The sequence below is a fragment of the Drosophila nasuta genome, chromosome 2L, assembly GCF_023558535.2.
Source record: "Drosophila nasuta strain 15112-1781.00 chromosome 2L, ASM2355853v1, whole genome shotgun sequence".
In the NCBI taxonomy this organism is placed as follows: Eukaryota; Metazoa; Arthropoda; class Insecta; order Diptera; family Drosophilidae; genus Drosophila; species Drosophila nasuta.
In genome coordinates, this window is record NC_083455.1 from 3,698,163 (window position 1) to 3,721,014 (window position 22,852).

General features: G+C 39.7%; 1 protein-coding gene across 4 annotated transcripts in view; it reads left to right on the forward strand.

The window, feature by feature from the left end:
• The window catches only part of LOC132798701 (phospholipid-transporting ATPase VA), a 30,689-nt gene extending 7,867 nt beyond the window's left edge, over positions 1-22,822 (forward strand). For 3 of the 4 annotated variants that reach the window (XM_060810654.1, XM_060810656.1, XM_060810655.1), the window contains 14 exons: positions 2,085-3,314; positions 16,809-16,989; positions 17,149-17,328; positions 17,392-17,516; positions 18,020-19,093; positions 19,163-19,494; positions 19,553-19,925; positions 19,986-20,153; positions 20,216-20,555; positions 20,625-20,810; positions 20,870-21,070; positions 21,128-21,315; positions 21,382-21,522; positions 21,713-22,822. In XM_060810654.1, the coding sequence (XP_060666637.1) occupies positions 2,227-3,314; positions 16,809-16,989; positions 17,149-17,328; positions 17,392-17,516; positions 18,020-19,093; positions 19,163-19,494; positions 19,553-19,925; positions 19,986-20,153; positions 20,216-20,555; positions 20,625-20,810; positions 20,870-21,070; positions 21,128-21,315; positions 21,382-21,522; positions 21,713-21,761 (4,626 nt within the window). In that variant the 5' untranslated portion in view covers positions 2,085-2,226 and the 3' untranslated portion in view covers positions 21,762-22,822. The remainder of the gene's footprint in view (positions 1-2,084; positions 3,315-16,808; positions 16,990-17,148; positions 17,329-17,391; positions 17,517-18,019; positions 19,094-19,162; positions 19,495-19,552; positions 19,926-19,985; positions 20,154-20,215; positions 20,556-20,624; positions 20,811-20,869; positions 21,071-21,127; positions 21,316-21,381; positions 21,523-21,712) is intronic. The other variant, XM_060810657.1, reaches the window with a different exon arrangement.
• The last annotated feature ends 30 nt before the right edge of the window (positions 22,823-22,852 follow it).

Here is a 22,852-nt window from a genome sequence, read left to right on the forward strand (position 1 = left end):
TCATTTTCAAAATAGTCGCCGCTCTATTGTGTTCACTTTTTTGTCGGTTGCTCAACATTTTTTTAAGGCTTGTCTCGTCGAATATTGCGTTGCTTTCGGTTGGTTTTGTTTTATGACTTTTTGGCACGACTACAAAGCAAAGAATAAGTTTTAAGTTCAGTTTACAGTTGTGCCATGTCATTCACATTTCAGATGACCTCTAATTTTTTGGTAACAAACGTTTTTCGGTAAAGTTTTGTAAAATATATCTCTGAAATTGATCATGATCATATTTGCTTGCAATTTTTGTTTGTGTAAATTATACTTCGGGAATTTCTATAGAGCGAGGACAACTTGCTGTAGCAATAATAAAGATGAACCGATTTGCAATCACATCAGCTCGTAACTTTAACTAGTATTAATAGATCAATGCGGGAGACTTTGTCTAGAGAATTCAAAGAATATATATATAGTATTTCTCTGGGGAAGTTCAACTTCAGCGAATTCATATGTAAAGAAATATATTCCTTTATGCCTAATAGAAATGTAGAGTCTAGTGTATCATAATTTAATCAAACAGCTGTAATACCCAATAGAAGAGTATATGAAACACATCAGAAGCCAAGAACAACAGGCGTGTGCCAAATTCAAATTTAGATTTGTGTGTCGACATGCGGTTTATTGTTGTTGTTACTGTGCCAAATACGTCTACAGATGTTTCTTCGACCGCATATACATACATACATATGTATGTATATTGTGTATACTATGTGTTTGTGTGCAACCATTTACTACCGAATTTAGTCCGTCACTTAATGAAATTAAAAGAAAATTGCCAAACGCGCCAATTTATTAATGTTTATTGGAGGCAACATTTATTTTTTTCCTTATTGCGAATTGAAATGCACATAAATCGAACAATTTTCGCAAAACAGCCGAAAATCAACCCCAATCTACAAAATTGGCGAGTCTTTGCATTCGTTTTGAATTCACATTGTATACAATGTTCTATTCCATATGCAAAATATTTCATATTGCAAATTATATTGAAATTAGAATTATATATGCGCGTGCTTTTATTTCAGTTAATGTTTGAATACATTCTTAACATTCCCAATTGGTTATTGTAGCGCACAGTTGTGTCTTTCAATTGTCGAAATACATTTTTTAAAAACAAATTAATTAAAAAAAAAAAAATTAGGTTCAGTCATTTCATAATATTTTTAAATATATTGTTGCTAGTCCAACTCATTTTTGATTTAGTCAAGCTCGATATAGTAATTTAAAAGCGAAACCAAATGTGATCATCAGTTTCATGGCCTGCAGAGTTCATTTGATTTATGATATGAACGCAGACCCATTCAGATAATTCTCCAGGGTCGTTGGGGACTGTTGAACTCTGGAGATCTCTGGGGAATATCGGAATGTTGGGCATCCGCCTCTATTAAAATTAATGCAATACAATAAATTCAAACAAATTTATATCGATCAATGCGTAGTTTATTGTAAACTATTCGCGTAGATTTATTTCGGGAATTTATTTAGAACTCAAGCTTGCAAGATAAATATTCATTTGATGAACGTATAAATTAACTTCGCATGTCTTCAATTAGTTGGCGATTAACTATAAAATACCTCAAGAATAGTGCTCAGTTTCAATTGCTTGACAGACCGTGAACTTTGACGCAGTGCATCAATCACTTTTGGTTTTTAAACCCCACATAAACTCGGTAGAGTTGTGGACACTGTGCAGTCTCCAATCTCCACTCGTTTGTCCCCAGCTCGACGTGACCTCGCGGTACTCTTTGACCTTGCCGGGCCGTTCAGTTGATTGTTTGTGTTATTTTCGTTATTGTTATTGTTGTCATTTTCGTGATATTTTACGCTTTGTGGCAGCTTTTAGCTTATCGGAAGCTTGAAATCAAGGGCGCAGTTTGAAGCACGCGTCTGTGGCACGACATCAGCTAAAGATTAGCCCTGGGCTAGTGTTGTGGGTAGGGTTTCTTGGTTGCTTGCTTTCTTGTTTTTTTTGGGTTCGACAAACCTTTCATTGCTATTACCACAAACTAACTGTCTTTCCCTGCTTCTCGTCTCGTCTTTTGCAGATGGTCATGGCTGTCGTAACTGATGGATCAGTGTGGGCAACGGGTAACGGCACTGTCCAAAGGTGCTAATTGGTGAGAAACTAAGAACTTAAATTGAACGGACACTAACGCAAACGTAACCTCATGGTGTTGGCCCGCGAAGATGCCTTCAGCGAACTCCGAAGACTTGCGGCGAAAGTTTCTAATTGTGCAACAACAGCGCTCTGCACCCCCCAACCTGGCCGGCGACAATCTCGCCCAGTCACAGGTCCAGGCACAGTCACAGCATCAGCCTCAGCACAGCCACAGCACAATGCCAACGACAGGGGCTCCTACACCACTCGGAGGCGGCGGCGAACCCGAGCGCACCTACGTCTTTCCGGGCACCCATCAGGTGGGCACCGCGGCCGCAGGTAGCATGCCCAGTGGCCCTGGCATACCGGGCGTGGCAATCATATCCAGCCATGGCAACACCACCACCCTCAACCCCGCTGGCCATAGCCGTGGCGGCCATGCGCGATCAGTCAGCCATGGCGGTGGTGCTATTGTCGCTGTCGGCGCCGGCGGTCGGCCGATTAAGTCGGCGATGAAGGGCCATCAACGTGCCTTCTCGCAGGGACAGATTACGGACTCGCCGCCGGGCAGCGCAGCTCCCGCGGGTCGCGGCCACAGTCGCGTGGGTTCCAAAACGGATTTCATTCTGCCGCCGGGACACAAGGATGAGCCCGTGAGAGAGCGGGAATTTGGCCCCTCGGCGCCAAGCTCAGCCACCGGCGGACGCGGTCATTCCCGTCAAGCATCCCGCTCCGAATCCATCTATACGTTGCGCCGCACCGAGGTGCCGCCCTGGTGGAAACGGTTCACACTGTGCAACTTCAACAACAACGACAAGTTCGAGGAGCGAAGCTATCGCATGGTGGTGCCCAATCACACGGTGCCGCCAAAGACTCCCAAGCGAGAGCATCCCAATGGCCAGTTTGTGGGCAACAAGATACGCACAACCAAGTACACGCTGCTTTCGTTCATACCGAAGAATCTGCTGGAACAGTTCCATCGCGTGGCCAATTTGTACTTCATTTTCATCGTTCTGCTTAACTGGCTGCCTGCCATCAATGCCTTCGGCAAGGAGGTGGCCATGATTCCAGTGCTCTTTGTGCTGGGCGTGACGGCGGTCAAGGATTTGTTTGAGGACCGACGTCGCCGAGCGTCTGATAAGCGCATTAACAACACAACCTGCAGAGTCTATGATGGGTGAGTTTAAATTCCCAATTATTGTTCTACATTATTCTACACTAATATATGGTTAGAATCATGAAAAACAAAAACAAATGGTAACGAGTTTATTTTACTACCGTTTCGACTACCCATTTATTTATTTATTGTTAAGTATTTAGTTATTCCTTAGTTTATGAAATTTAGTTGCAGATAAAGAGCAAACATATTAAGTCAATTCTTAATATTGCATAGAACACTTTAATTTTGTTACGGATGCGTTCAACGCTTTTCCGAACAGATTGATTTACTAGTTCACATAAGACCAACAAATGTGAAGTAGCACATGTTGAGCTATTAACTTTAATTTTCATTTAAACAAGTCAGTTAATTAGTTGGGTTAAACACTAAAGTCTCAAAAGTGTCACATGGCAATCCCATTAAAAAAATTAGCACACAGCAATTCCATTTCGTAACTAAACGCGTCTTCTTGACCTCACTTAGCCTTTATACTTGCAAGTACTAATAAGATACTCACACATTTGATTTGTTGTGTGGAAGATCTCTTCTACTTCGTGCTAGTTTTTCTTTCTGTTTTTTTAAGTTTGTGACTGCAACTTTCCCTTGCCAAATCTAAAACAAAGCTATTCATCAGGCGCGGACCAAATTAGTTGTAGAAAATAGAAAAACGTTACCAGCTTCCAGAAGCAGGCAACTAGTGGATAGTGGTTGGTCAAGTCCCTCGGTAAATGTTTTCGTTGTTTGGTGAGGTTTGGATTGTTCATGCAAATTCTTTGTCTGCGATTTGTTCGCACAGATTATTTTAAAGCGCGATCTAGAAATCGATAAACAGCCGAAAAAAGCAAACAAAACAACAGCAAGAGCAAACACCAAGTAGTTAAACAAACGACAGACAACGCGCCATCAGATACCCTAGCTTTAGATAGTTGAAGTGTTTATCATTATAAAAAATATTGCATCCATAAACATGATTTCATTGGGTACACTATAAATAGATAGATTTTGAAAGTATAACTATATGCGTGATAATCGTGTTGTCTCTAGCAGCTTTTTATAATCCGACCATCAAGTCTACTTTTAACGCGTCGTTTTTATGGCTACAGGGTATAGCAAACAAACAAACTTGCTAAACTTTCCCCTTGCAGTCAATTCGACTGTCTCTTGTTTCGTCCCTTCTTTCCCTCTCCTGCTTCTCACCTTGTCTGCGGGCTGAGTGTCCCACATTTGAGCTTCGTCGGCGGTTGTTGTTGGTCGGTAGTCGGTAGTCGACAGTTTTGTGGTTTTTGTGTTATTGCCCGCCTTAAGAGTTGCGTTTATTTATTTGCCTGCACGCGTTAACTTTCCAACCAAGTGACAATTTACTTAGTTGCATTGCACGCGTAGCTCTTATTGCCTAAAGCCCCCCGCCTCCGCTCTTTGTATTTGCGTTTCCCTTCTCCATCTCTTATTCATCAGCATTGATTTGCGTTGGCTTCCATTTGTGTGTTTGCAGGCAACCATCCAACTGTTGTTCCTGCTTGTTGTGTCTAGTTTGTTGACCAATGAACTTAGGCTATTGTCGTTGCCAATTTTATTTGCATTTGCCATTTTGTTTTTATGCTCATGCTCTTTGCACAAATTGTCATAAGCCGTGGTGATTTTTGTCGTTGCAAGCACGTCATGCACAGTGGGACGACACACTATGAAAATGTGCAGTGTGAAATGTCAATTTAATTCGGTGGCATGTTATTGGAATTGTGCACTAAATATATTAATAGTAATAACAATAAAAACACTTTATTGGAATAATAGCAAAAGAATTTTCACGAGTAAACGATTTTAAAATTTCAAATAGAAGTGTAGACGCTAATTTGGCATTTTCTACTTAAATTAATTTTAAAAATTTAAGGAGCTTAATATATTTTGTATTTACAAAAACCTTTAAAATCTTTAAATTAAAGAAATTTATGAGAGTATATGCTATAATAAGAGCATAAACCACTATTTACTTAAATGAAAAATTCGATACGAAGTTAAATACTACACAAGGTACAAATTTAAATTTACCACAGAACCACAAGCAATTATATTTGTGACAAATTTATAATTTATGCTAATTTTACAGTACAAGAAGGCATTTTTCGTTCGACTTTGTTAAGCTTCTTTGTGCAATATGTTACAATCTACTTATGCATTTGCCTGATATTAAGTGAAATTGTATATCATTTAAAAATAAATACGTATCATTGCACTGTGCCAATCCGCCCACCGGTATTGGTACCGTTGTTCTCCATTGTGTTTCCGTGACTCGACTGTTGCTTTTGCTTTTGCGTTGCTGTTGCTGCAATACGCCAGCCACGAGTTCCACAGTTGAATGCAAATGAGATTCATAAGAGTCTACCTGGTGAAATGGGCCCTGACTGGCTCTCAAGAGCCGGCAGCAAAGCAACAGGCCCATTAAAACAAATACCATCGCACAGACACACGCATATGCACATACATATACACACACACCCACGCCCATACCCAACTGAGGGCTGTTCAGCCAACGTCCAACATCGGCCCTGACCATCTCACGCTCTTACAAATTTCAGTTTGAATTCAAGACCATGTGCAATGCTTTAAATACGAGTGTGCACGAGTATGAATCACCAGGCGCCTGTTTGAGTGTGAGTGTGTGTGCGTGTGAGTGTTTGTGCATGTCTCTGTGAGTTTATTTGCACTCTGCTGCTGCGGTTGTTGTTGCTGCTCCTACTGTTGACACAGTATTTGGCAGCTTTAATTGATCCCAATGACATTGTGCCCAGAGCATGCACGATTATTTAATCTGATCTTAAGCAACAGCAGGAGGTTATTAACTTTATAATTGCAATATTATTTCATGCAAATTTCAAAATGATTATGGAGCCGAAAATTAAGAGTTTCTCTTATACTTCAAATTAGAATATTTACATATAATTAATTTCAAAAGCGTTTGAACCGTGCGTTCTATATTACGTGACAAAAATTATAATATCAGCTAATCGGAAGTAAACGTATATATTTAGACATATCCATACTATATAATCTGACAAAACACACCTCCAAAAGCAATAAGTGCTGCTAATTAGTGACATACGAAATATTTAAACCAAATTAAATAAAATACGCTAATTGAATATTTAGGATTTGTAAATTAATGTGAAGCGTCTGGAAGTCTGTTTTACTTTCAAATTGTATCTTTATTTGATCACAACAGTGACAAGTGTGTACTTAATGAGTAAGCGAGATTCAACAATGAACTCAAATATTGCAAAATTCACTCTAGAGTCTAGACAAAGCCAAAGAATATCGCGACAATTGTTTAGAGTATTTTCAAAGCACATTGAACCTAAGCAACAACAAAGAGAGACGATTAGAACTTGAAGTGGTTCTACAACTGACCAGTTTTAGTAGGAGAATCAGAGAATACGTTAGATACGTTAGGTATTATAATTTTGCGTCTGCATTTTATACATTTTTATAAAATGCTAAATTTCTAGCAATATACCAAATACAATCTTTGGTATATCCTTAGTATTTTTGCAGTATTTATTTACTTTTATTCACTATGGATAGTGGTTATCTTACAGTCGAGCACTCTCGACTTTAGCTTTCTTACTTGTTTTCTCTATAGAGCAGTTGGTGAACATTGAAATGCAGTAATTGAATCAGACGTTTTTCTAAATAAATTTAAAATTATTTTTAATTTATTTGTTTACTTCCCCACATGCTGCTATCAAATCAAAATCGTGTGCTGCCACTTTAGTCTATACTTAGAACAGAGTAACGAATATCGTCCACATTTCGAAACCAGTTTCAATTATTTCTAAATCGGAACCTACATACTTAATTGTACACTCCCAAGTATAAATATTCATAAGTAAGTTCGAAATGCGAATAACTCGATGCCCTTATTATAGGTTCTCTCCGGTATTGATAATACATTCGCCACAAGTTGAGTTCAACCGTAGTTGTTGGCATTGTCATGACATGGAATTCTGTTCTGCAGCTGATTGTCGATATGCCAACAGTGCATGACTCGTTGCGTTGTTGTTGCGTTGTGAGCAGTGGAACTTGCAGTAAATAATAAACATTCGCCTCGTAACAGTTCAATTTAAATTTGCGCACCCATCAAGAATGCTGACACATGGGTAGAAATCCCGTTTCATTTCATTGATAGCATTATGGTTGCACAATAATTCAGAAAATATTGAAGAATTTATTTGTTTTATTGCAGATTTTGCGCGAAATGAATGCAATTAAGTAAGCCGATAAAACTAAAGATGTTCTCAGTAAGCGGAAATAGTGCACATGAATTGAAAAGTCGAAATTATTGTATAGTTAATCTAAACAAACAATACAGTATTGAATCGATTTGATTTTGATTTCGGGTTTGGTTTGCTTACCCAAGAGACTTGAAACACATGCCAAGTTCACAGAAGAAAAACTTGCGCCATTTGAGTGAATGCTTAAATCAAGCGTCACAACTTTTTCCCTAAAGTTTCAGATATCGAAGTTTATATGCATTATAGATGGCTTGTTCAAGTGACAATGCAATGTTTGCGCCACTGACAGCTGTCGCCTGTCCCAGAAAGTGTCGCTGCCAAGTGTGCACTTTCACCAAAGTCCCATTAATATTCTAAACTTGGGCAGTACAGCTGTCGCATTGGGGCATTGTGGCTCTAGACCAGGGCGTTTTAATTCACAGCTACTACTGAGCACTTTAATCGCAAAGAATACGAAACGTAGCCAAGGTTGTGGGAAGAATTTGTCTAACAACACGCAGTGTGAGAAACGAAACGTCAAGAACCACAAAAGAAGAAAAACAAACCCAACCAAAAACAATAAAGACTAAACTCCATCAAAGCCTCCAAAATGCTAACCTTGGAAAGCATGCGATACAGCTATAAAACTGGCTATTAGTCGTGGCCTTTGTTGAAAATAACACAATGTTTATGCTGATGATAGTCATAGTCATCATCGTCGCATAAGCATGACAATTTGGTTAAACTCGCTGATAGTAAAGCTCCACCTGGGAGAACTTCTACCCCCAACTGTCTGTGCGTTAATTTCATCAAACTTTGATCTCCGAATTTGGGTTAATAACTAGACGAAGCTGTCGTCGTCGATGCTGCTGAGTGACGAAAGGCCTGTCTGCTCTGACTTGGACCACGCCAGCAGCCACATGACATTGAAAATGCTTCAATACAGCAATATGGCAATAGTGAAACGAGTTTTCAATACCCTTTAAACGAGCAGCGGGTAGAACCAAATTCGAATCTTTGATGAATATGAAATCACACTCTACAGCTTTGTAAAACTATTGGATTCATTTGATATTCATCACGTATGAAACTATTCTGATTAGACTTGCTCTCTAAATGTCTCATAGAGTGAGGGTATCTGCCGGTCAGCCTTCGCTAATTGAGGCCTGAGCTGCCGCTGCTGTTAAGCAAACCGGTTGGCAATCAACATTACTGTCTTCTGCCCCCAGATGTTGTCTAGTAAGAATCGCCAGAGGCAGCTTTAGTTCAGTTCAGCTTTTGCTGACGCTTGAAAACTTGGCGCTGTGCTGTCAGCTGGAGTTGATGTTCTTGGGCTATCTGCAGCTATCTGGTCAGAACTCAGTCGGCGGCTTTTAAAGTTTCATTTACGAGTACAGAGACAACGAGTTCAAGTCCGGCTGTCTAATGGCTGTGTTAACAAATCCGCGACCATTATCACTCTTGGCCGACTTTGGTGTTTGTCTTTCGACGTGCAACAGACGATGAGAAGATGCATATGTACGTACATATGGATATGTATATGGTTCTTCCAAGATTCACATTCCATTAAGTACTTACATTCGTGATCATTTAGAACTTACATCGACTACGTGGATTATTGACAAGTATCCGACAAATGTCAGTCAAGCTATGCCATCTCGGTCTCGTAACTCGAGTGGTTTATCGTCTCGAGTTTGCACCTGTTATAATATTAACACAACACCCATGTTGTCATCAGATCAAAGTCATTCATATAGTATATCTAGATATAATAGCTACAACTGTAGCTGAGTGGCATACTTTCAAGATTTCAAAACGATCAAATATTATATCACTTGCTTCATTCACTCAATATCGTGTTGAGGTCTTCGCTTCTCACATTCCAAAAATACTTGTAATATTTATTTCGAAATACTTTTAATAAGATAGAAGACTACTTCCGTAGATTGATTGTATTTTAATCTGTAAATCTGATTTCAGCTTGCAATCTCAGTTTTAACATTTAATAATCATTGTAATGTCTGCATTTTACATATTCGTTATAATTGTGCTCAACTCGGTCTCAACTGATTATTTCCTAATCTTTTTTAAAGACCCTCCCTTCCTTTCTCAAAACATACTCGTGTACACTTCAGAGAATAACGCATGTTGTTCAGTGTCTGAATGACACTAATTGTTAGTTTCAACCCGTGATTGAACTTGCTTGAACAAAGGCCCCCATTTGTAAGTTTTCTATACAGACAGTCCATATACAGAGTTGGACTATTTCTATTTCCATTAGAGGCTCCCAAAGTGGTGCATACATATGTTGATTATGTACGTGTATGTATATAATCGAGAGCAATGCAAACAATTAAATTGCTTATTTGACCTCTGAGGTATATCAATTGAACTGTAGTAACATAAATACGATTACCATTAGTTTATTTCAATGAAACTACAACTTTGTTTACAGGGTATTTGCATCTTCATATTGGTGTAAATTTTGTACTACTATTTGTAATTTTGAAAAGTGCAAACTGATGTCAATTTTGTTAGATACAGATACTCAGATATGCGCTCCACATTGAAGATAGGGGAATTTCCACAGGCATTCAACTCACAACTTCCAGGTGCCACCGAAAAGTCAAATGGACACGAAAAGGTCTCCCTTTCTCTCTCTTTCTCGCTCTCTCGTAAACAGCGAATTGCTCTAGAGACCCATAATCAGAAGTCTGTCAATGGGCATTCACTCATTACTGGCAAGCAAAAGTTGGCCTTTCCCAATAATTGACCTTTCTTACTTTGTTGTTATTGTTATTGGTGTTGTGGTAATTGCGCATGGGTTGCGCCAACATTCCACCAAACATTGCCATCGACAACAACAACAAATCAAGCACTGACCACTGAGAGACTACGTTATTAATTATTAATTTGGACGCTCAATCGAACTGGGGAAGGTCCAACGATAATTGTCTCCATATGTGAATGCTTGTCTGGCTTGGTCTCTTCCTACTCCACCCCTCTCCCCCTTCTGCTTCCCCTTTGCCACCGTCGCGACCGTTAGTCTGCCTATTGCCAGTGTTGCCCCAACATTGCGTGCAACAAGCTAATTATATGGCAAAATTGTCTTTTCATTTCGAACGCGTTTGAATTGCAGGAATCGTTGATCGTAGCAAGCGGAGGGTGGGCAAGTGGGAGGGGCTGAAATAGGTCTAACGGCTTCAGTAAAGCAAAACTGTAACGCCCACCGCCCCCATCTTTTTGGGGGAAATGGACAAGTGCCCGAATGGCGTTTACATGATTGATTCATGCGCGGCTGCTTTTGGCCAAGTTAATGAAGCGCCGCAATCGAATTCATTTTGCAGTGCTTTGCGATTTGTTTGGATTTGAGGGAGGCAGAAAAAGCGAAATGCAGGTGGGCAAACTTATAAAATGTATTACAAAATCTTACTGCGCGATTTATTGTAACACATTTAATTGTTCTACCAGGAAGCATTTCGTTGCATTCTGTTTTCATTAATCATATGTAATAATAATATTAAGTAATATGTTAAACATGTTAAACATATTATTTTGAATTTGTGGCTCTAACTTTTATGAGTGTTAACAATGTACATGGTGCGTTCCAAAGTAAACAGGACTTTTTGAATCTAGTGCCATCTAGTGGTGCCATCTATATATCAACTAGTGCGTTAGAATCTGCTATCCTTTATCGACTTCCAGTAAAAATTCCATGACATTTCATCTATTGGAAGTGAAGTTATTGCGTTTTAAGTGTCAGTATGTTTTTGTCATCGGTGCGAAAATGAGCTTCGAACAAAGAGCCAACATTAAATTTTGTTTTAAAACTTTTACCGAAACGTTTCAATTGACGAAACAAGTTAATGGCGATGGTTGCCTATCCCGTAGCAGAGTGGACGAGTGGTTTCAACGTTTTCAAAGTGATCGTGAGGACATAAATGACGATGAACATGTGGGCCAACCAAAATCCGCGATAACCGAAAATTCCATCGAAACTGTGCGTGAATTCATAAAAAATCAGCCGAAATCATCATTGAAATTTATGGAAACATCTCCGAAACATCGATTTATCGCATTTTGACCGAACATTTGGGCTTTCAAAGGTGTGTGCACGGTTTGTTCCGCACAAATTGACTGACGTCCAAAAATTGTTCTGAATTCAACATTCGAAGGACCGACTATTTGACCAAAAATCACATTTTAACCATCAACCACTCCCCGTATTCACCTGATATGGCACCGTGCGACTTCTACCTTTTCGGAATAATGCATTTGCCGATGAAAGGAAGGCGTTATGCAGACGTCGAGGCCATTCAAACGGCTTGCACCGGCATACTGGAGGCCATACCGGGCAACGAGCTAAAACACTCGTTCGACATGCTTTTGGACCGTGCAAAAAGCTGTATTAAAGCAGAAGGAAACTATTTTGAATAATATAAATTGATTTTGCCGAGAAACCTATTTGTTCTGTCTTTTTGTTAAAAGTCCTGTTTACTTTGGAACGCACCTTGTACAAGCACCAGATTTATTGATGTTTTCGTTCATGAATGATTCATGCATTTTAAGGAAGGATTTATAAAGTACAAAATATCAAGAGAGTATTGTACAGTATTGAGCATAACTAAGAGAGTGTGATTATGTTTTTGTGTATCCATCGTATTACACTTTAAAATATAAATTGTACATTTCTGCGATGAGTTAATATTCTAACAAACCAACTCTTACTACGCATTTAACTGGCTTTATTGCTTTCACTCCGTAATTTCCTAATATTCATCATCTCTCGGCTCTGAACTTAGACATGACACGGCATAATTATTTTGCACCAGTTGACATTGCCCTAATTGCCTAGGCAAATATGATATGTTTATAGTGTGTGTGTTTATGTAAATGGGAATGGAATGGATCAGCCCAATTAATGCTCTGCTGACTGCGCATACCCATTAAATATGTGCTAATTTAGTATAAACCGAATGAAGTCCCTCCTGCTGTGCTCTGGCTTTCCCAACAATCAGCCATCTCGGCTGCTTTCGGGTTTACCCTCGCTATCAGCTCATTACATCTATCATACGTGTTGGTGTTGGGTCGATATGGTCCCCGGTTGCCCAAAGTCAAGGCTCAGCGCTAGAAGGTGTTCAATATCTACTGTCTAGCCTGAGGGAGTTTCGGCCTACAACCAATGTCTATAACATAACTATCGCCTGGTCAATATAGGGCTAATGTTTACTTAGCCCTCTGGGGATTTCAGCCGAAACTGCGTTTATAGTCTTTACTTACCTTAGCTATGGCTATTTTATTGACTCGTGCTCTGAACCTTAACCATAGCCATGCGCATGTGCTTACTTCTGGCTGCGTTAAATGAACCTTAAGTAAACGTTCGTCCTGACGTTCTTAGAACGCATAGTAATAACAATAACAGTATCCAGCCCACATGACCCACTTTAACTAACATAAATTTCTAAGTGTGTATGTGGTGCATGTCCACATACAAGATGGGGAAAGGCTAGAATAAAGAGTACAACGCAGCTGCGTGCCTTAATGTAATATCGTAGATGTTGAGAAACATTAACTTGGGGATATCCAAAGAAATGTATTGTGGGAATATATTCAAAAATTTAGCACGTAATCGGACTTACAACGAGCCACAGTAACAAAATCAAACACCAAGTTAGTTTGTATCCTTTAAGATTCCCTCACTCCGAATTTATTTCACTCTTCTGAAATGAATAAAAATCGCAAGAAAATCCCTGCAATTATTTATTTAATTTGAATAAAAACCTTGGCAATCCGTCGACACGGGGCGGATCAGTGTTAACAGAAGTGATTGATGCAGTTAGCACGTTTAATGAAGGGAATTTTCATTTGGGTAAAACCTTTTTGTTTTTGGGTGGCCAGACGGGCTCGCCTAGCTTATGAAAGGGTCAGACCGTAGACTTAAACGTAGACGGCATCATCTGCAGGTGATGAATAATAAAAGAACTGCGTAGTCCCGAGATAGCCCCACAGGCGGTTAAGACCTCATCCATAATGTAATACGGTTGTTGAAGGAATGCGGGGGAGAAGATAAAAAATCAAGTACGAAATGGCGGATTTGCGTGAGTTTCGCTTTCGGTTTGCGTCGCGTTTGTTTTGCAAATAATTTAGCAATCAACGGGACCATTATCATCGAGTTAAAGTCGCATTAATTTTGCATTTCACTCAAACGCCCCATAAATTGAGGCAACTCATCAAAGATTCAACATTCAGCAACTTTGGCGCTGCCTTCGATGTTGGTAAATAAATGTCGCCTTTTGGGCCAATTAGATGACATGCAAGAAACCTAGAAATTTACTAAACTTATTTCCTTCCATTTAGTCATGGCACAAGTCGTGTCTCTTCGTATCTGCCTTAAAGCAAAGTTCGTTATGTCTGGTAGGTGAATCGGCGGACAGCCTTGTTAATCGACTTGACACTTACAAATGGCTTGTCACGCGCCCGCCCCAGTTGTCACCTTGATTACAGTAGTCCCGCATTCCCTCGATCTCAAGGTTTATGCATCGATATTTACATATGTACCGTATCTGCTGTGGACTAGCGACACGACGCGACGAGAGCTTGACCCACATCCCGAGTGAAAGTGAAACACTCATGCGAGAGGTGTGTTAATTTTAGTTCGAGTTTCAGCTTGAGTCAGTGCCAAAGAATCTGACATGAAATGAAATGAAAGCGAAACAAACACTAACAGATAGGATAGGTTCATTGGCAAAGATTAAACATGATCAACAATTTTTCAAGTAGCCTAAAAATATCAATTCAAAGGTAGTTGTATTGTTGAATGAAAAGAAAACCCATGAAACGATATCGGAATAAAAGTCTACGATATTCTTGAAGAAGAATTGATTGTCGATGACTATCAAACTTTCGACTCTTACAATATTACATAGTTGAATCACATTTGCTCGCATTCATATTTCACTATGTTGTAAATGGAAATTGCATCATTCATTCATTATGCTGTAAACTGCATTCCTTATATCAGCAATTGATTGACGTGCCGTAAAAAATAAAAATAATAATAAATATGATTAAATTTATGATGCGAAGGTGTCGACACAAACAGGAATACACTTCTTGAGAAAGACGGCCGCAATATGATATCTTATCGGGCAGGTTGAACGCAGACCAGATAATGTCTTGAATTCAGTTAATTGAAAATAATTCATGAAACTAAAAAATAATGCTTATTATTAAAATGAAAACGGGTAAACAAAGCAAGACACAACTTTGTGCATGATTCTCGTGTAATGCAATTAGAAAATTACTGTTAAATGAAAGAACCAAACCAACAATAGCAATAAACAGAACTATACTTTTATAATTACAATACAAAGACACAATGCATGTGTGTGTGTGTGTGTGTGTGTGTGTGTGTTAGTGTGTCGGAGTGGTCGGTAAATTGTGTTAGAATATGCAATCTCGCTAATGACCCAATTAAAATGATGGCAAAGACTTTCACCGGCCGACAATGGAAGTCCACGCATATCCGCATTGTCATTCTCCCACCTCGCCGACATTTATTGAATGCGCGGGATTGGGAGCAGGCTTTAGGGTCATGTGGGGGAGCTGTCATTTTATAACAGCAATCTGAAATTCAAGCAAGGCAAGGACATGGCGAACACGAATGCCAGGCAGCTAGGCAGTCAGTACTGACAGGCAGCAGGACGTCGGGTCAGGATCGGATCGGTTTACCCCTGACACGCGAAGCTTGTCGTAAATTACATTTGTATATCCTGTAAACATCAAAATGTCTATAGAACCTTTGGTAACGTAAACGAACCAAAAAATCAAATATCCAAATCAATATTTAATTTTAATATTCTAAAAGCTTACCAAAAATCATTCTTGTTGTTACCTGAATGTCGAGTAATTAAAAGAATTCGAGGTTTATAAAATTCTTATTCATTATGCTGTGGAGTATCTGGCAGCCGAGCTTCCCTGCTTTGCCATAACAATTTGCAAAGTGAACTTCAACTAAAGCGAATCCGACCTGGCCCTGTGACGTTTCTTTCATAAATATCTAAGTAGCTGCATGACAACCGCATGACGCCATCATTTCATTACGAGTCGGAATCCTGGCTAGGCAGGGTCGGCCATTTTGTAAGCTTTCAGCATGATTCAAGGTCGCCACGGCAGCAGGACCCGATCCGCTGACCTGGCTTAGCATGGGTAATGGGAAAGGGAAATGGGGAAAAGGGAAAGGGAAAGGGGAGGCACGTTAGCCTTGCCCAAACTATTACTATATTCTGCAATTTTCTTGTTACTTTACCAAGCACTTCGTTCACTTCGCTATCTCTAATGGGGTTGGCCTTGACTCTATTTACCCAGCTGTCTATCAATATTGTGGACAGTATCCTATTCCCCTTCCGTTGCCGTCCTATCGAATCCCATTTCCGTTCACTTCTACTCGCATGCAAATTATCTTGCGTGGCCTCATATGACAATATGAATAATTGACAGTTGAATTGGACAATCATTAATGTTGTGCATGACAGGCTATATAACATCTAAGTATCTCTAATACTGCGTTTCGCATAATACTTTGCTGACTAATTCGAATAAACTAAGCTCTCGAGAAGCACGTCATTTCCCTCTCTGATGCGACTCACGTATAGAATCGCAGCGATATTTAACGAATGACTATAGAAATGATTGAGGTGAAAAAATGTGTTCTTATATGATTAGATTAATTTTTATTATTGAAGTGATTGGAATGGCTTCACAGGTTTAATTCGAATTCAATATAACGAATGAAATTTAGTTCAAAGATTTAAAGAATATTTATAGATATAAATTTGAAATATTATATGCTAGCGATACAGATCAGATTATATAACATCGTTTGCTTTATATGATATAGTTAAGATATATATATGCTTCTTTAAAATTAAGAGAACAATTAAATGAACATCATCGCACAGGCAGACATATGTAGTCATATAGGAAATGTTCTTTAATGCTTCACGCACTTCTTCAGATAGTTAAACCAGGTGATTAAGTAGATAACAATTAAAAACTACGAAACATAAAAGAGCAATTACTTGATTTCAATGAGTAATTCCAATGAATTATTTTGTTTTCCATGATTCAACATACTTGCTTATATCAACGATTCTTCTTGCACTTGAAAACAATTAGAGATACCTTAAGTATAGTATTTATGATCACATTACGCAAACTAATGATCGTTAATCTTTGATCTCTTCAGAGAAACGGAGCACTATAAACGAATCAAATGGCAAGATTTGCGTGTCGGCGATATAGTCCATCTGTCGAACAACGAGACGGTGCCCGCCGACATTCTGCTGCTGCGCACGAGTGACCCCCAAGGGGTCTGCTATATTGACACATGCGACTTGGATGGCGAAACAAATCTGAAACGCCGTGAGGTATGTGAATTGCTGGTGACAGTGGTAATGGTTGAGGAGAAGGCGATGGAGGAGAAGGCATTAGGTTATCTCTACCTATTGCTGACTCTTCAACATTCATCTACGTCTACGTGAGAGATATGAAATTCATTTCTTAATGGCATTTTATATAATTGGCAGGTAGTACGTGGCTTTACGGAAATGCAGAATATATTTTTGCCCAGCAAGTTTATGAGCTGCGTGGAGGCGGATGCACCAACAACAAAACTGTATAGATTCCATGGGGCCTTAATACATCCAACTGGAGAGCGTGTACCCATATCGACCGAGTGCCTTTTGTTAAGAGAAAGCAGACTGAAGGTAAATTCCAAATGCTGCGTGCATCGGCTTTGTTTATAAATTTAATATGTTTTGGTATTTTAGAATACGGACTATGTCGAAGGCATTGTTGTCTATGCCGGGCATGAAACAAAGTCCATGCTGAATAACAGTGGTCCAAGGTACAAGCGCTCCCAGGTGGAACAGCAAATGAATATTGATGTGATATGGTATGTACAAATACATATAACGAAATACCAGAAATACCGAAAAGAAATACACAAATCAAAACAGATGCATACGCTTTGGTATGCCCAAAAAATGAACCGATAAACTTAAATTTTAGCTTCATCTAATACATATAAGATATAGTGATGACTTTCCAAAAGCATATTAAAAAGAGGGGAAAAACATAATCTTAAAACAAACGTTGAGCGTAAATCTTTTCTGAAACATTTACATACAAATTTTTTCCACTTTTATATACTAATTCTTATAGTAACGTTCAATTTGATGGAAGTCTGTAAAAGACACTTCAAAAGAGTAGAAGAAAAATGTATCTTATTATTATCTTCTAATTTTAAGTTGATTATTATATTTCATTTCTAAAATTTACCGGTTTAGAATATATCAAAGCAGATCTATAGTAGAGTTATTATTATTGCCAGTCTGTTCATCAATGCAATTACTTAATAAATTTAGTAACATAATTTATCATTTATTCTCGTCACAGGTGTGTGATAATATTGTTGATCCTTTGCGTTGTTGGCGCCATCGGCTGCACCATGTGGCTGCGCTCCTTTGTTAACTTTCCCGTGCCCTATCTGCCGTTCACGGTGAACCCTCCCTATGAGGGCATGCTCACCTTTTGGACGTACATCATCATTCTGCAGGTGATGATACCGCTTTCGCTGTACGTGACCATTGAGCTCTGCAAGATACTGCAGGTGTTTCACATACACAACAACATCGATCTGTATGACGCGGACACCAACAAACAGACGGAGTGCCGTGCCATGAACATCACCGAGGAACTCGGCCAGATACAACATATCTTCTCGGATAAGACGGGTACACTTACCGAGAACAAAATGATATTTCGACGCTGCGTGGTCAACGGTGCCGATTACAATCATCCGCCCTCTGAGCTGGAGAAATTGTACGCCAAGCCGGGAGCGCCGGCTCCTCCGCTGATACCCAACGAGACGCTGGTCGATGACATGACGCAATTGGGCGGGGGCACATATCTGACAACAAACGCTCAGCGGATTCAGGAATTCATGGTCGTGATGGCCATTTGCAACACAGTGATTGTGAGTGCTGGGCCGCATCGTGACCTCATGAATGCCAGCGGCTTTATTGAGCTTAACCAGAGTGGCAGCACACCGGCAGTCGTCAATACCACGACAACTCCCCTGAAGCATGTGCGCTCACGGAGCAAACTGCTGACCACCACAACGACGACGACGACCACAACCATAATAAATGGTGGACCACAGCCGGCAGCAATGGTTATGCCAGCGGATCGATATACACGGCTGGCCGAGTCGCGATCTGTGACACCATCACCACCGCCCAATCTGCTCTTCGCCATGCCCGCACAGAGCCATCAGCCAACGCTGTCGCCGATCAGCAGTTCGCCAGAGTCCACGCCCAATTCGGAATCGCCTTCGCCGCCGATGAAGAACAAGGCGATCTCGAACAGCATTTCACCGACGGGCCGAGCCAAGGCTGTGATCAATTCCAAGATCACTAGCCTCGCTACATTTCTGAATGCCAAGACACAAGGCAAGCGTCTCAAGATCAAGTGAGTTTTTAACCGACTAGCTTACATTTCCATTTTACCAAATGAAACCTCTTGCATTTCTTGTTACAGCCAAACGAAGACGCAAACTTTTTATAGAACCGCCGATGGACGTCCTCTGTATGAGGCCGAGAGTCCCGATGAACTAGCGCTGGTCAATGCCGCTTATAGCTACGACTGCTGTCTGCTAAATCGTAGTCCCAACCACATCTTGGTGAGCATGCCATCGGCAGCGGCCACAGTTGAGTATGAGATACTCAAGATACTGCCCTTCGACTCCAGTCGGAAGTGCATGTCCATTGTGGTCCGTCAAACAGGCACCCAAGAGATAGTGCTCTACACCAAGGGTGCGGATAGCACCATCATGCCTATCCTGGCACCCTGTGCTCAGAACAGTCCCGAAGGTATGTGGCAACAATAATGGAATAATTATCAACATTTGCTAAATATGTGCTCTTTAAGGTATTCTGCGTGAGCAGACGCAACAGCAACTAGATCGCTATGCGAGGGAGGGTCTACGAATCTTGGTGATGGCGAAGCGTACCCTAAATGCATCCGATTATACGGATTGGTGGGCACGCCACCAGGAAATTGAAATGTCTTTGGAGAATCGTGAGCGACGACTGCGAGATTCATTCGCCAAGCTAGAGAGCAATCTGACGCTGCTTGGCGCAACTGGCATTGAGGATCGCTTGCAGGATGGTGTGCCCGAGACGATAGCTGCCCTGCTATCGGCGGGCATTTCCGTGTGGGTACTAACTGGTGACAAACCGGAGACAGCCATAAATATTGCTTACTCGGCAAAGCTCTTCACCCAGCAAATGGAGCTGATCAAGTGAGTGATCAATCTTAACCCAATGACAACAATGGATTACATTTTAATTTACACTTTTAGATTAACTGCTCGCTCCCGGGATGCTGCTGAGACGGCAATTAATTTCTATCTGACGGATTTGAGGAATGCAAAAGCGACAAATTCGACAGGTTATAGCTTAGCACCTCGCAGCAAGCCACGAGCTCTGGTTGTAGATGGCAAGACGCTTACCTTTATTCTAGATTCCAAGTATGTTGAACGTACTTTTTAAACCTGATCAACGGCTTCAATTAAACATTTTTCTCTTGTAGGTCGAAGCTTATTCTGCCCTTCCTTAAGCTTGCCAAAGGATGCGCTTCGGTGCTCTGCTGTCGATCGACGCCACTGCAAAAGGCGTATCTAGTCAAGGTGGTGAAGGAGGAGCTCAATCTGCGCACACTTGCCATTGGTGATGGTGCCAACGACGTCTCCATGATACAGATGGCCGATGTAGGTGTGGGCATCTCTGGCCAGGAGGGAATGCAAGCTGTGATGGCCGCCGATTTTACACTTTCACGCTTCCGTTATCTGGAACGCCTTCTGCTCTCGCATGGATACTGGTGCTATGATCGCCTTGCCCGCATGATACTCTACTTTTTTTACAAGAATGCGGTATGCAGCACATTTGATATACTGTGACTAATTCGTATTCTTATCAATTAACTGACTCTTGCTTTTCAGACATTCGTTTTTCTAATATTCTGGTATCAATTGTACTGCGGCTTCTCAGGAGCTGTGATGATGGATCAAATGTACCTAATGCTGTATAACTTACTCTTCACTTCACTGCCGCCCCTGGCGATTGGTGTTTACGATAATCGAGTACCGGAGGACTTGTTGTTAAAGAACCCATATCTTTATAAAAATGTAAATCGCAAAACGTAATTTATCAAATATGAAAATAATAATGAACATTAATTTTGTAGGGTCGGGTGGGCCTTGTCTACAGGCCACATGACTTTTGGGTGATATTACTGGATGCCCTCTATCAATCCCTTGTCATATTCTTTGTGGCTCTATGCGCCTATGCGGAAAGTGATGTGGGAATCTGGGAATTCGGTACCACAATCACGGCAAGTTGTCTATTTGTCAATTTAGTACACTGCGGCATTGAGATCCGTTCATGGGTAAGTTTAACATAAATTGTACAACCTCAATCATGCTCATATTATGTGGCGTTGCAGACGGTGCTACATGTCATTTCGATAGTGGTCAGCCTAGGCTCGTTCTATATATTCTCTGTTGTGTACAACTCGATGTGTGTCAAATGCTTTGGACTGCCCTCCACCTACTGGGTGATCTTTAAGTGCTTTGCTTCTTCAGTTCATTGGCTGGTTATCCTACTTTCCACTGTGGTTGCTGTGCTTCCTCGGTAAGTAATTCTTATTTAAGTATTTTCTTTATAGACATATTAAAATCGTTCCACTCTGCCTTATAGACTGCTCCTGACAACACTACGCACCACCTTCTGTCCCGACGACAGCACCAAAGTCATCCTACAGAGCAAACGTGAGCGCAGCAGAGGTGAGGGTTTGTTAGTTACATGGTCGCGCTCGACGTCAGCCTCATCAATCTATAGGTAAAAGGCACAAAATATATAGAAAAAGTTCAATCTCGTAGTAGCTTTTGCACGATCTTATCACTATGAATTATTTACTTAGCATTGCATGAAGATTTTATGATTTTTGTTATGATTTTGTGTCCTTTTATTTATACATTGTTATATTTGCTCCCAGCCTAGATCGTTTTTAATTGTGAATTTCTTACAGAATCGCCGATTATGGGTCTAAGAATCAGATTATAACAACGATAACCTGATCCAACGCCAAGTTGCAACATTCGCGACCGAAACAAACGACACTCACAAAGAACTTGAAAAATCACAACCCTATACTTAATACACATGTGCTTTCAGTTTAAAAATGTGGCCTTTCGACACCGATTAATATTTACTTTAGTTTAATTTAATTTAGTTAACCAACTGCAACTCTCTAGTTTCTGAAATTCAATTCTGAAAGCATATAAATACTTAGTAGAAATTTAGATTGATTATTCCTTGTAATGATATTTGTTAGAAACATACAATGATTATTATTAACACATTTAGTTACAATCTTTGCCTTAATATTAAAACGCATCAATGAGAAGTAATTACAACAATTATGTATGTTTAGAAATGTAAAATATATCTAACATAATTTATGAATATTTATTTGTACATAAGTAGCAATTATGTATATCTGTCTATGTGTGTACGTATTTGCCTACCTATATTATATGAAGCGCCAGCCACCTAATCAATTAGAGTAATCGAAGCACTTGCGACGCAATTATTATTAAACAAAACAAACTGATAAAAACATTAAAAAATTTGAAACACTAAGTTTGCGTACAAAATATATGAATGATGTATGCGAATATCATAAAAAAAGAAACACACAAAACAAAAAAATAAAAAAAAAACGATATCTTTAAATACTGGACAATTCAAACAGAACAGAACTTGAACGTTCAATGTTCGTGAAAAGGCTGTGATTCTACACTCATGAGAAATATAACTATGTATAAGCAAAATACAAATATACTTTAGTTTCATAAATTCAAGTATTATAACTCAAACACACATCCTTCTCTTTGGTTTGCTGTCATAACAAATTGAATTTTCTACTTTTTTTAGTTTTATCCAATGACATCTATGCATACGTACATATACATATGTATGATATCTGTATCCATTAATTATACTAAACTATTTACCTTAATTGATTGTATGTAGATCGTTTCAACAGAGAACAATATAACAACAATTACATAAAACATAAATGCAATAACTTAGTGTACGTTACAACAAATACAAAAAAAAAAAACAAACAAAATTAGCTGAATATTTACATTGTTGAAAAGCAAAA